The 15,618-nt window shown below is 37.5% G+C and overlaps 1 protein-coding gene across 1 annotated transcript in view; it reads right to left on the bottom strand.

Moving 5' to 3' along the window:
* CACNA2D1 (calcium voltage-gated channel auxiliary subunit alpha2delta 1) overlaps positions 1-15,618 on the bottom strand; it is a 408,307-nt gene that overhangs the window by 321,773 nt on the left and 70,916 nt on the right. The window contains exon 3 of the mRNA XM_065643236.1: positions 12,842-12,958. Within this exon, the coding sequence (XP_065499308.1) occupies positions 12,842-12,958 (117 nt within the window). The remainder of the gene's footprint in view (positions 1-12,841; positions 12,959-15,618) is intronic.

The raw sequence follows: 15,618 nt of genomic DNA, 5'->3' as shown, positions 1-15,618 counted from the left end.
TGCAGCAGAGTGTGTCCAAGGATTCAAGCCCTGCTGATCTGATTCTTTTAAAGTTTACTTGGAAGACCCTAGATTTACCTGCGTTTTTATCCCAAAGGTCCCAATTAGCTGGGCGCCTGAAATGCTGGCACAAATCCTGCTACCAACGTGCTTGAGGAAAAACTCAAATATTCCAGGAAACAGTTTCTTTCACCACTGAACCCATGCTATTCTCCAGTCCGCCAGTGCATTTAAGGATACTGCAGCTATATAATACGCATTATGGTCATGCTGGAGCTGGCAGGCATAACACTCAGAAAACCAAATCCTTTATGGAAAGGGAAAAAAAATTAGGAAGACTGAAAGGAAAGACTAATCAACTACCCACTGTTGACTATTAGATTATTGAAATATATGACCACCAACCAACCTGAATGTGGGGAGTTTATTGTTTACTTGCGCAAAGAACAACACTGCAATGGGTTTAAAATCATAAATTGATTCCCTTCCTCTAATTCAATAGGTCCTTATTGCTGCAAGAGTTCTACTGAAGTTGAAAGTTGGTCTGATGCATGTACATATTTCATCAGTCAAAACTGGCATTTTTAGATTTAATCTTACTCTGGCTTCACAGTAACAGTTCATTGCATTCAGCAGTAATGAAGAAAAAGGTGGAAAAAATATGGAGAAAATGGTAGTTTCATTCAAACAAAGTATTTCAATTTCTCATTAAAGGAAAAAAAAATATTTAAGTACACTTATCTTCCAAAGTAAAAAATACATCGAAATAATTAAAACATTTTTAATTTGGATAACGTTTATTTAGATCTAAATTTACTTTATTTTTTGATTAAAAATATATTGTCTCTCTGATAGTGGCTTATTGTTGATTTTTCTTGTTGAGAAGTGCTTGTCTGAAAACCTACCACTACTTATGTACTTGCAGTATCTGAGCATTTTGTTGTGATCTTCCAATCTTTGGCCTGCCGAAGAACGACATCCGAAGTCAGAAATGAGGGAAAGAATGTGTTGAAGATCTTTCCTCTCCTACTGTTACCAGTCATGTTCTAGAAGAGGACTTGGAGGATGATGCAGGCACCCAAGACATAGTATAAGAACCTCCTGCACTATCCCTAAGCCTCTCCTCTTCCAAATACTTCTATAAAATGATTAATGGGATGAAAGTAGCTGCTATAAAACAGTTACGCAGTCTCTGTAAGATACTGTGCTAAGGAGAGCCTAGAAAAACTGGGACTCTTTTTGGTAGACAAGAAGGCTGAGAGCTGATATGGCTGAAGTTACACACCAAATGCCAAAACTCTTAGATTGCAAATGTGACAATACCAGACAAGGAAGGACTCACTGCAACTACTCAGAGATCTCTTTAGAACAGATAGGAGAGAATAGGTTTTGATCCATAAATAGTGAGGTCTGGGAAGCATTTACTACAAGTGTCATGGAGGCAGGTCGTGCAGGCAGGTGAGGGACTCGGTGAACTTATGGGTAAATTCACTAAGTTCCAAAGGGAACAGGCAGAGATGCCCTCTTCAAAATCTCTAATCCAAAACCTGTGAACACTGAAGGATTACATGCACAGTGAACCATGCATACAGGCCAAGTTTGTATGTTTTCTTACCCAGCACCTCTCCATGCCAACACCAAGACAGAATATTGACTCCACAGGCTACCTCGACCAGCAGGGCATTTGCTGTGCTCTTATTCCATAGACTGCCCTCCGGCTTCACTAAAACAATGAGGTCTTAGTATTTTGCTGAAGGAAAGAAAAATCTTTGGAGACCTTGAAACTGGTGATAAATGTAACTTGCAGCTTCAGCTAGCAGGAATCCATAGTCGTTCCACTTTAATGAATAAATATTATTTGTTCTCTCATGTAGTTAAACAGTATCAAGTATCACCAAACCCATTCAACGCAGAACAGAGCTGTGATAAATCTGTAATTTCTCCCTTCCATATACTTAATAGCAGAGAAGGAAGGAAAAGGAGCAACAAGAATACAAACGTGACAAAGGCAAAGAAAAACAGAGGGCATGTCAGATAATTCTTTCTGCTGTTCCCTTATTAAAATCTCTGCCTTACCCCAAAACATCTGTTTCCAACATTACACATTGATTGTCAAAGTGAACATTGGCATGAGCACAGGGCAGTGAAAGGGTAAGCCTGGAGACCCAAAAGTCCTTGACAATTTTGTACACAACCATTAAGAAGGGTTCCATTTTAAATAATTTAGCTTTCTTTTTAACAGCGTTTACATTACTAATGAATGCTGTGTACTAAAAAAAAAGAAAAAAAAATAGTTGTCTTTGTTGCAACATTGGCTTTTAAGGCTGCTAGAAGTATGGGAAGCAACGTTCCCTAAAAGCCATAATTGGTTAAGGAAATCTGTGGAAACACTACATGTCAGCTGCAATATGATATGAAAACATACTTTGTAGAAAACCTCATTATTTACTGTACAGCTATTATACAAAGTAGACTAGAACACATAGGTTAAAATTATCTCATTCAAACACAAGGTGTTTTTACACAGTTGAATGTATCATTAGAAACAGAATCAGGAACTCACAGATTTCATAGCATATTTAGAAAATAATGATGACGGCGTCTTGGACACAGGTACTCTGAAAAGTATTTACTAGGTGAAGTGGGTGAACAATGCAACATGAGTTAGTGTGATGCTATAGCAACACAATCTAATTGGAACTTTTAATATGGGGAATGAGGAAAAAGAGAAGCAAAGGGTACAAAGCATTCCACTGACAAAAATAATGAAATTGTGCATGCAGTCAGGTGTCAATTCTCTCAAAGACAAGATACTGAAAGACAAGAGAAGATGTAGGAAAGAGTCCCCAAATTATCCTAGACTTGGCAAAAAGAGTTCAGAAAGGCAGAATCTAAGCCCAGAGAGTTGTGTGTCGTACACAACTACTTTGCAACCGTTCATGGATAACTTGTATGTGTCAGTTTGGACCACAGAAAACACCACTTATATTTGCTTCTTCTCAGTAATGTTTAATAGAGCTTTCAGCAAATAAGCAGAGTTTTCATGTCACAGAGGGTTTTAAAATTTTAATATTCACTTTCAGTGTGGTTGAAAAAGTAAATTCAGTGATTGCAGGAAAAATTAGGAGCCTTTGGAGAGCTGGCTAAACATCATTAGAGTTGCAATGCTCAAAAACTCCTGTATTCTTCTTCAGTTACCTGTTTAGATAGGTAACCTTCCATTAAGCCAGATAAATTTGAGCAAATTAAACTACTAGCATAAAATATTGCGATTTTGAAAAATGCCTGTTTTACCAGGGAAAATCATTCTCCTGTAAAATTTTCAACTAGCCATGGTGGAAAACAGGCTAACGCCAATAAATGCATCAGCATATTTCTTGGGCAGACAGTCTGAATGGAAGTCATCAGACCAAGAAATAAGCAAGAAAATGGTTCTCTTTGCCTATCAGGCAGAAATACATACAAGGAAAACAAAAATACCTGCAGGAGAAGCAGCTGCCTGAGGGTAAAGCTCAGCTAAGAAGGGTAGCAAAGCCCTGGAGACAAAAACTGGGACAAATGCAAGAAAAGTAACAACAGAGATTTGGGTTACATTTTTTTGTTTTAAATCTGAGCTTCTGAAGCTGAAAAAGTAACTTTAGAATGAAAGGAAACCAAAAGAGCTCTCTGGAGCAAGATTTCACCTTTCACAGCTGTTCCACCAACCCGCAGCTCAGGGCAATGCTCGCTTTAATGACTCTACGCACCTGCAGAACATCTTTCACCCATGAATTTCAGTATCCATAAACCCAGACAAAGAAACCTGCTTGTAACAAACACACAGAAAACCCCCCACAGGGACTTTAAAAAACAACAACAGTGCAACCTCTGGAAAATCAGCCACAGCCATTTATTTCGTAAGGGAATTTTCTCGAATGAATAAATAAAGGGGAATGAATGGGAAAGAACAGCTACAGCTATCAGTGCTCCTTATTTTTCTCCATACCAAATGTGAAAGCAACAAAGAAGCTGTGCTATTAGTGACAATCTGCTGTGTAAAGAGAAAGAAAAGTCAAATTGCAAAGCTGATCATCCAATAATATTATTTGCCACAAGCTCTTTTGAGCTTTCGTCAGTCACCCCAGCCACACTTAGAAGCTCTAACTGCGATCCGCCGTGCTAGCAGGACCGACATTCAGCAGGTGTCTCTCTAAGCTAACGCACTAGATGCCATTTCAGCGTTCTGTACAGTGCCAGTCCGCAAAAATCTAAATGATGACTCATGGCTCTCTATAAGGGTAGGAGAAGTGGGAGGGACGACCCCCTCTTATCTGTCAGCAAGAAAACAAGATCTGCAGAGGCAAATCAAGTACACTGTGAAAGAAAAAAACGTGGAAACGGGTGATATTTGTAAGAACTTTCATTGCAAGCCCTCTGATTTATTTTTCCAGACTTTTATGATGCCTTGCAAGGTATGTGAGTTACGTGAATCTATCCTCTGAGGCATAACGTTGCATTTATACAACCTGGATTTTGCTTAATAAAATAAGACTCGAGGCAAGACAAGTAAAAACAAATTCAAACATCTGACATGTGGACAAGCTGACAAATGTTTGACTTCATAAGTGTCATGTCTTGCTAGCTGTCATTCCAAAGCACATTTGCTTCAGCAACTACAACTGACTTTCAAAACAGGCTATATTTACATCTGGACGTGTTCATACAGGCCAGTGGACTCAGTAGAGTAGCCTGAAAAAACACATGTAAAACCTTTTTCCTAGTGTGCAGATTTTCCACTGAAGCCAGTTTTAAAAGCGCAGTATCAGCCTTAAACTTACCTGCAAAGTTTCTGCTGTACCTGAAGTAGCTATTTCTGCTACTTGGACCAGCTCTAGACATGGACTGAAATCTAAATCTAATGCTGTAAAAAGAAGATGACAATGTCTGTTCTGAATACTTGCAGGAAGCATTCAGAAATAAAATTTAGAAATTTCCCCCTCGGTGAATTAGTCATTATGTAGAGAATTGATGGAGATATAAAAAGTAAACATATAAATAGACCTAGAGTCCTAACTCTGTAAAATTCTACCAAATACGTAATGGAAAAGACTTAAAGAACCAAGACATACTGTCACGTAAAAACATACGGTATGCATGATCTTACTGTCCTTATACAGAGAAAAGATTCTTTTATTTGTAGTTTTCCAAAACATCAGTATTTTTCTGGTAAGATACTGGCACAATTAAAGCCATTTGTTTTGTGAAGTTGGTACACACTTTGTGTAATCTTTTCACTAAATATCTTTTCCTATAGCCCAAGAGACACCTCCAGCTTGAAGTGACAAGTTAAAATAAAAGAATAAAATATTCTGCAATATTACAAAGAAGGAACAACCACAGCCTAGCAATTCCAAGGGGAGAATGAACGTTAGAGTGAAAAAGAACTCATAACCTCTGTATATTACGCAAAAACATGTGTAGACAAACTTTGTTCATCTGTTTGACCAGTAATTTACTCTAGTTAATTTGCTCTTTTCCATCCATGTAGGCTTCTTCTTCTTAGAAGTCAGACCTGAAATTATTTTGGTAAACAACTGAGCACACAAAGTCCACTGCCAGCTTCCTTATGACAGCCAGCTACTCATATAACAACTAATAAAAAATACGAATAAAATATGGGGAAGTGTGGCTTGGTGAGAGACTAACAACAGTTCAAGCTATTTTCCTTCTCTGAATTTCTCCAACTTTGGCCCTTTCCAATACACTTGTATAACACTGAGTCAAAGGGTAGAAACATCTGAAAATAAAAAAAAAAAAAAAAAAGGCGAAAATAGCAGCAAATTCATCAAGACATGAGTGATGCTTCTCTTTTGCACTGATATCAGTTTTGAAAGGAGTTCTCAACAAGGCTTACATTGTTAAAATCAGCTAGGAAAGAGAGGAAGGGAAAGACATTTTATCTTGATGAACCTTCTGACGCTACCACAACTCAACAGTAAAACCTCTCCCTTTCTCTACGAATTCTATGGGACATCAGCCCTGTTCATAAGGAGCTAATAGGAAACATCAAGTGCATCCATCAACTCAAGACCTAGTTCATCAGTGTCTTCTAGTGACAAAATCACGATCTTTACCATGTCGTCATTTTCAAAATAATGAGGGAAGTCAGAGTCACAGATTGCCTTCAGCATCCAAACTACACCTCTGGAGAACGACCTAATTTTCAGGTTAAAGGCCAAGGACTCTGGCCTTCACAGCCTGAGACTAAGAATAAATGGATTTAACATATTTGAAGGTATAACGAAGGCTCAGGGCAATCGTTAGCATCAAAAGGTTATTTTTCCACAGTTTATACTATGAATTGGAGGACGTTAGCCTTGTGATGAGAGAACTTAAGTGGGAAGCAAAAGAACGGAGTTGCAGACCCTTCTCCCTGGTCAGATGTTTTGTCTATTTATCTTTTAGATTAGAAGATAACTGGAAAAATATTTATTTCCAGTATGCACACTGGAATATAGTTTAGACAGATTTCAATACACCCATCCAGCTGTGTCCAGATCAAGATATGTATCCATAAGTACACACAGATATTTTCATCTCCAAGACCCAACCCAAGCCTTCACGGAGTGATTAGCTCGAACCTTTAGATTACCACACAAAAGTGGTGGACTCCACTATCAGATGTGACTATTTAGGCTTATTCAGAATTTCTAGGGGAGCTTAGGAGACCAGTGGCTGAGTTGCAACAGAGCGGTAAGTGAGAGATGCTGCCTAGTGCAGGTTTTGCTACATGAGTGGATAACTTCAATTTATCTATAGAGTATTCTGAAGAGTAGAAAGATATCTTGTTAGTATAGGCAATCTAAGATTAGCAGACCAGAAAGTAGCTGTCCCAGAGTGTTTTCAAGGATGTCAGGGCGGTTTTAGGCATCTAATTAAATCTCAGGCTAGACTTTTGGATCCCTGCCAAAAAACAGTAGTATCAAGCACAGCTACAAAATTTATTTTGGTATTATAGGTATTTCAGCCTACAGAAAAATTCCCAACCCTATTTGAAGTGCACAGCATCTCTGCCCAGGAATCTCAAAATATGCTATAACACATGTTTATTTAAGCTTCCCAGTTGTATCGTGAGACACTGAAGCCTTATTTGAGGTGGGCAGGGAAATACTAAGGGATCTGGACACACTTACACAGCTGTGCTGAAATTGCATCTAAAGTAGCAGATAAACATTCGGAGCTCCTCATTCCCAGGCACAGTTGTGCACCTTGGACATTTCCCAGCAGCGCGTAGAGGGAACCTGTCTCCTAGCACACGATCTGTGCCTCAGTTTCCATGGAAACTGAGTCGCCTCAGTTTTCAGAAGAAACCAAGGCATAAAGACTGGAAGGAAGATATGATGCCTCTGGCTGAGATGTCTGAAGAAATCCAGACAATAAGGTGCAAATCTGCATTTAACTCTCTCTACACACAGCTCAAGAAGCCAAGGGTATTGACTAGTACCTTCCCTTGAATGACCCTCCTGTAAGAGTTTAATAGCTGAAAGCAACAACAAATAACCCCACAGCAAAACAGAGACATATTAAGCAGGAATTTGGCAGTGAAAATATGAACGTCTCTTATTCTCAAGGGAAATGTATTTTAGTGGAACTTGAGCATTTGCTTTACCCAAATGGTTATGCTGTTACCTTAGAATATGGGCAGTAATAGAAGAAAAGTTTATTAATAAAAACACTCTGAATGTACCACATAGTTTTGACAATAAGGTACTGACACCAAGGCTTTCCAGAAAGAGATATTTCATTATGGAAAAGAAGATTTGCAGAAGAATTTGCAGACTTCTTCATTTTGGATAGGAGGACAAGTAGGATTCATCTCAAAGTATTGTGCAAACTAGTAACGAACAGTTAAATAATTCGGAAATTCAGAACGGAATAGTATCTAAGCAAGAAATAGGACATTTTGATCCTATTTCCAAAATTCGCTCCAGGTTCTGCTTGCAAAGAGTGTTAGTAGGTGTTCTTTATTTATCGTCTCTCTTAAATTTAATTTTCTCTTACCTAAGAGATCCAAACTTGCTTACTCCCTCCAAATAAAATATAACAACAAAAACGAGCAAGAGAGTAAAACTGCAGATTTTCCTGCTGTAGAGGATTAAGGATGTTCCTGATATGTAATGAGTTCCAGGTCGCTCACACGGGCAGAGGGAAGCCCAGGGCTGCACAACTCCCGACTCCACACTGCCCAGCGGTGAGGCCGGAGCTTTGGCTCAGTGTGCAGCACGGGATCAAACATCACTTCGAGATATGTCACACTTCATTTCTCTCATGACACAATCATAAATACAGAACAAAACCCCAGAGCAGCTTTTTGCAAAGCAAATTTTCATTGTAAACGTATCCTCCGGCAACTATGAGGAAAAACTCCGTTTTCTTTTCATCCTAACTTTTTATTGTATGGCCACAATTTTCTGGTAGTAGCTATCTAGGAAATCTCTCTGAGTGCAGATCAGGACTTTCCCCTTTCTCCCTCCACAGCTATGTACCTATTTCAACCACTATTTTTAAGCTGCTCCCAGGCATAAATTCATACACATGAAAAAATAAGAATAGACTTTTCCTTACAGCGGGACAAGTCATCTTCATCCAGATTTTTGTTATAATCTTTTCTCATATAAAACAGAAATGAAATCACAAAGCTTTTCCATGTCACTCAAGCTTTTTCTATGTACTGCACAGAACCGCTAAGTAATTTTACCTTTAAGTCATAGCTAGAGAGTTTTCCAGCACAAAGTTGCATGAAGAGAGAAATAATTGGGAATGCAAGAGTTATTTCTCATTTAAAGGTGCACTCGCAGTTCAAGGGAAGCCAACTTATTATTAGAAAAATCAACACTAATATTTGCTTATTACAACCTTGCCCAAAGATTGGTTTTGTAGTAAGCCTAGAGAAAATCATGGCATCCCTGGGGTACGTTTGTCTCTGAACAATGACACTGTTGATGTCATTCACTGGCACCTTCCTCATGGCATCACTGGAGGATGTGTGATCCTCTTGCATCATACTCGTTTCAGGATTCAGGTCTTAATTACCAATGTGAGTCATATTAGCCCCAACGGTAAAACCCTCTGCACAATCATTAGTAACAGTTCCATCCAACTCCACTCCTGATTTCAGAGAGAATGTGACCCAGCAGATTTAAGACTTACATTTCACCTAAATAATTCAGCTTCACTACATAAAGTTTACAAAATGGCAGCATAAAGATAGTTATTGAAAAAAAGAAGAAAGAGAAATACATATGGAGATGAAGAAATTCTCTTAGTAGAAAGTAATAGTTCAGATGCCAGAGATAGTGTCTCCTGCATATAAAGATAATCTAGAGGAAGGTTTAAAATCAGAAGTCATTGAAAGCTCTGATATAAATCGGGTTAACTAGAAATAGAAAAGCCAGTATAAATATCTGAGTTGTTAGGAGCTTTTAAGGTCAGGTGATAGCTGAAGAAAAAGCAACATGAAGTGATCCAAAATTAATAAGCATGTAGAATATGAGTCAGCAAAGAGATATGACTAGGACTGAGATTAATAAAAGGGTATTTTTTTCCCTTAAGTAATGCCTTTTAGGCCTTTTCCTCTCTTCTTTTTTTTCAGTCCAACTAAGCCCCTGGGTACATGAATACACATCAGAAATACATTTTTTTACAGAAACAACAGCAGAATTCCCAGAACACCTAACATTGATAAGGGTTGAGAAAAATATCTGAATCAGAAATCAGAAGCTAAACCAAACAATGAAAATAATATTTAAAACCTTTATCAACATTGAGTCATTTTTACTAATTCGAGAGGTTATACTCATTTTTTAATGCATTGGCTTTGGTTGTGTCTGGCATTTGATACAAAAGGAAAAGTAAGTTTTCTCAGGAACAATCTATGGCCAACAGCCCCTAGAAGGCTGTTCTGAAGAAAGCAGTTTGGATATTTTTTTTATTTTTAAAATGTAGGTAGACATTAAAAAAAGAAAAAAAAAAGGTAAAAGAACAAACTTGGATATATAGAGAGAACATAAATATCACTTGCTCACTTGCTTAAAAAAAGCACAGAGCATGGTAGGTTACCAAATATCTATATTTGTTTTTATGTATAAATATTAGGAGACATATATATCCACACACATATATATGTATTTAGCACATTAAAAGTATACAGAGTTGACACAACATTTTGGCAAGGCAAACATCCAAAACCTGACAACCTCCGTAAGTCAGCTCTATCCTTCTTGAACTGGAGTGGAAGGATGTTTCAACAGGTCATTTCAATCATTTTTGCTACAAAAAGGATCTTACTTATGTGTTGTAAGCATGTAATTAGTGTTTGTAAATTCTGGTGATTCCCTGGCAATTAAAAATCCCAAAAAAAGTAATTTTTAAAAAATTTTAGAGATATTCCGACACTAAAGAGAAGCATCATTGCTCAGTATTTAAAGGATGACAAATCAAATTCAGTTTTGTGAGGTGTGTGGGGGGAGCTAAGTTATTTCCGCCTCTTTGGGGACGAACTGCACTCTGCATGAAGTGGCAAGATTGATAAAGATGTCATGCAGAAGTCTTGCTGATACGCGTTCCAAAATGATGGCGTGCAGCTAAAAATAATAATTATTTTACAGTCACTGCAGCACTAACGGTAATGGCAACCCCAAGCATCAAAGACACCATGAGTCACATCTGCCAAAATATTAAAATTGGTTTTTAAAGTCATAAGTCTTTATCCACTAATACATCTGCAGGACTTTTTATTTGCCTTCAAGATGCATCAACCTGATCATTTAAAATTATCTGAAAAGTTCTGAAGACTAAAAAACTTCTTAAGAAAAAGACAAAAAAAAAAGGAGAGAGAAACTGGACTGAAGGAACATCCTTTCCCTAATTTAATCTTCTTTTATGTCAGGGAACTGGATTGTATTATCCTGTTCAAAAAGTGACCATAGTCTTGCCTAAAATGAGGTAGGCACCCTTCTTCTTCCACATTCAGAGAGAAACTGGTCTGGGATATAATTAAGCACAGGATACTTATTTAATGATCTTAAAGTTTTAAGATCAAGCCACCGCAGAAACGCACAAACCCCTACATTAACCTTAAATCTCAAGAAAATATAAGATATGGCTGTCATAACTTCGAAACATAAGACTTATGAGGGTTGATGGGAAAATGGTGGAAAAACTGGTACGTTCACAAAGGTCTGCAAATGACTTATGTCACAACAATACAAAGTCGACAGAGTGCTACATAAACTCAGGCCCACTGAGTTAAAACAGGAAAGCAAAGAAAACTCATATCTATTTACACTCATTAGACTGAAGCAGAGAAGCTTGGGCCCTGTAAGACTGATGTACATGGCAAGGAAGCTCTGGAACTGGAGGAGTGAACTCCTCCTAAGACCGAAGGCAGGAAAATGGGTCCCTCCTGTGGGAGCGATGCACAGATAACTGACTATGCAAAATCTCATCGCCTACGAGGACAGTCTTCAGGATAGTGTGCAGCAGAAGTTTCACTCTTGGACTGATTCTTCAGCTGTGTGGAACTATACTAACAGAAGGACTGCTTGGGTGGGACTCATCTCCCCCAGCTTTGCACAGCTACAGTACAGACATTTACATCGAAGCTCCTCTGACACACAAAGAGGGAAGTCAGTACTTCTGGGCTGTAGTTCATCCCATTTTAAAGTCTTATTCAGAACATGACAGGTCAATCCTGACTGAGAAATGTCTGTTTTGTTCTACTGAATGAAAAGGGAGCTTAGGAAGACCAGCTGAGTAGATGTCTACAGTTAGGTGAATTAACCTCTTTTTCTTCTCTCTTTCACTTTAAATGAGTTGTCCACATTAATCTGCACGTCTATGTGGATATGTATTTGCTCTGGGAATCTCAGTCTCCTGTTCCATCCTTTTAAGCCTATTTCTAATAGCTCTATTCTGTAAAAAAGCTTGTTTATGAATTCATCCGGACTCTCCTTGCACATCTTTGGTCAGTATCTGCTGAAAAGCATTCTACACTCTGACACGAGTCAGAGCGCTGCGAGTTGGAATCATAAGAAGCAATTACCCAGGTTTGGGTTTTATAAAACAGAACGGTATTGCTGGCAAAAAGCACTTTAAAGGAATAGCTACTGCTTATTTAAAGCATAAAGAACCATGATGTTACAATGCAGCATGGTGTTCACTATAACAGTTCAGAATTATCTTTGCTGATACGAAACATGACTGAAATACTGATTAAATTAACAAGTCAGAAATAGAATATTTATGGAAATTAATCTGATTCACACATGGCTACATTTGTTGAAGGAGAAGAATTAGTTGCTACCATCAAAAAAGACTGAGTAACTGAAAAGATGGAGACCAAATAGCAACAGATGTAGTTAGCAATAATACTAAAATGAACATCATGACTTCAAAGATACCATTATTTTAAAATCACATTTTAAAAAACTCTACTTCTTGTTTCCACAAGATCACTAGTGACTGTAGAGTACAGTGATCTTCAAGTCATAAGAATTCATGTGCGTCACTCAAAGGAACATTTTCCAATCTATTTATAACTTGATTTGTTACTTGGCTATGGTCCCTAATCTGTCTGTCAATATTATAAGCATCTGCCCTATGCCAGAGAACTAGTGAGTTCATTTTCTACCATGATGTCAGGAGCCACCTATCTACATGTCATGTCCTGTACACATCAGGCTGACACTGCCCGTAAGTGTACAGGCAGCAAAAGCAACAATAAAACATGTTTCAACAATAAATAAAGATTATTTTTTAAAAGCTAAATAGAAAATAGAATATCTAACCCACTAGTACTCACCACCAAGGCTTTAGACCTATTACTCAGAAGTTTTTCGATGTCTCTGGCTGCCATTTCCACTAGCTGACGAGGGTTGTTGGCTTCTACAGTATACAAGTGATTGTTTCTGGAATAAATCTGCAAGAGGAAAACAATGAAATAAATCAAAATGGCAACAGACATGCAAAGTAAGCAAAGTGACTTGACAGAATAGGCATCAAGATGTCCTCTCTTCTTACTGGAGAGCTTGAGAAAAGCTATTGCTAGGAAAATCCAAACATGCTTCAGGAAAGAAATAAAGAAATACTTCACTTTTTTGACTGAGAAGTAGAAGGTGCCACTAAAAATAAGTTAATAAATCTTAGAAACATATTGTTTCTAGTGACGGACTATTCAACTGCTACATGTTCAAGGAATCTAATTTCCATACGATGCTGAGAGAAAAGTAAAATGAAGATGCTTTAAGATGTCTGAGGTTGAAATCAAATAATTATTGCCGAATTTACTTCTTCCTTGAACGCTAAACAACAAACATGCCATTTGAAGTAAATCACTTAAGTTATGCTAATGTAATCAATTTAGTCCATTATCTATTTATTCATATTATAGTGTTAGTATTTATGAGGAATGAAGAGGAAGAAAAAAAATAAGAAAAAAAGAAAAAAAGGAGAAATAGGAAAAAAAGGAAGGAGAAAAAAAAATGGGGGATAAAGGGAAAGGAACTATAATCGTGTTTCTCCTCTATCATGAATAAAGGTTATCTTTGGTGAGGAGCCATTAACTGTTTCCAAAGAAGAACATGTATATAAAGGAGATAATTTGATTTGTTAAACAAAGCCACTACGATGAAATGCATACAACCACAAGATGTAAAGAAAGAAAAGAGTAGCAAGAAATCCACTTGCCTATCTCCGTCCTGCTAGAACTAGACAAAGAAAAAATACATTATTTGGGGGAAAAAAAAGAAAGAAAAGAAAAAAAAAAAAAAGGTGGATACCTTATGGCTAGATGGGCAAATGGGGAAAACCAATGTAGCACCCACCACATCTCCCAGGGAGCAACTCCCAGTAGGGGCCAGAGCGGGTCCAGCACCGAGAACCCAGAAACTGCAGCTCAGCCTGAGTCTACTGTCCCCACCAGGTTTCTCGGGTTAAAGCTATGGAGACCTTGAAGAAACTCACCAAAATACGTCTCTGATGCTTGGATGGGTATTTATCACAAAGAAATTTCTGACAACTACAGTTGTAGCTGCAAATTTTTATCATGCATGTCTCATAAGCTGCCATAGGTTTTCATTGACATCTGAATTTCACAACACTTATGCTGGGTTTGTGGTTTTTTTTTTCCATCAGAAGTACAGTCTTTCCTTTCCACCAGTAACTGAGTAATTGGAATATTCTTTAATTCTTCATGTAGTAGCAATTATTTTAAAAAATCAGTGCATTATAAGCAGAAAACCACTACAAAGGAAGATAGTTTCTAATGAGCTCAGATTCTAGTTCGGATATTTTTGAAGTGTTTGATTTCATAATTGTCACACAGAAAGTTTATCTCGGGTATAACCCAAAATATCTGGGTTTTTTTGGTTGATTGGTTGGTTGGGTTTTTTTGAGGGCTGATCTTAATAGAGGAAATGGCCTATAAGTCAATTATTCATCAACAAAATTGGAAATACATTTTATCCTGCAATTGATCACTATGGAATTTCTTACATTGTTCTTTGAAACACATTAAATTTGCACATTCAGCAGTGGCATTTGGAGCTTAATTCACTATAGTGACCAGAAGAGCCTTAGAGTCCTACAGGCAAGGCAAGAGTAGAAATCAGTTTAATAGATCCAGATGGTCTGAGTAATGGAAATTTCAGAGGAGCATCTAAACTGGAGTGACCACCCAATCTGGCAAAACTCTGCAGTTTTCCTATCATCAGCAAATATTCATCCTGAGCACAAAAGGAACAGACACTGGAATATGGGTGTTACCAGGTGTTCATGTCTTATTCTTTGGAGAGAAATGTAGTGCCAAATTCTTTAAACTTCGTGTGTGACTGTGTGAAGTTACTAAACTTATAGAAGAATGGTCACAAGATTTTGCAAATAGGCTAGAAAAATGTAAAATAAATTTCATGGAAGTTTTTAAAAAATAATTTACAAAATCATTTTAAAGCATTCATTTCTTTTACTTGTAAAAATGTTTTGCTTTTTTCATTTTTTTCCTGGTTTCTCTTTTTGCAGATTTGTTCATGCAATTGCTTTTCATTTGCTCAATGCTGAAAGCAATTAGAAAATTTAAATATAAACCCTTTTCATTTTTGAATTTCAATTAGGCAAAAACATCATAAAATTTGGAGAAAGCAGTAGATCATTGCAAAAATGGCATTTCATTGTAATTAAATTTTTCAGTCAGTACAAACAAATATTAAGAAGGCCACAAGGAAAGAAAACACATGGTAGGGGCACAGGCAACTATGTGCTCAAGTAATGCGGGTTTGGAGCAGACCAATGATCTTGGTGACTTGGAGACTGTGCTGACCAGCTATGTAAGTGCAAAGACTATATTGCTGATTTTTTGACATCTTTAAGCACTTAGTGAAATACATTTTCTGACAGGCTGTGATCTAACAGCCTCAGCAGAAGTTAAGGTGATGGTGCGTTGCATCCACACAACCATGATTTTGCTCCCCACCAACCAGAAACACATAAAAATAATTCACTGGACTTAATATTTCAACATAAAGCAAAGACACAGTAAGTCATACTGATAAGGATTTGCACTTTTGTTCCTGTATCTAATTCATT

This window comes from Caloenas nicobarica, chromosome 1, assembly GCF_036013445.1.
Source record: "Caloenas nicobarica isolate bCalNic1 chromosome 1, bCalNic1.hap1, whole genome shotgun sequence".
NCBI classification, from domain to species: domain Eukaryota; kingdom Metazoa; phylum Chordata; class Aves; order Columbiformes; family Columbidae; genus Caloenas; species Caloenas nicobarica.
The sequence above is the reverse complement of the archived record's forward strand: the minus strand, read 5'-3'. Positions and strand labels throughout refer to the sequence as shown.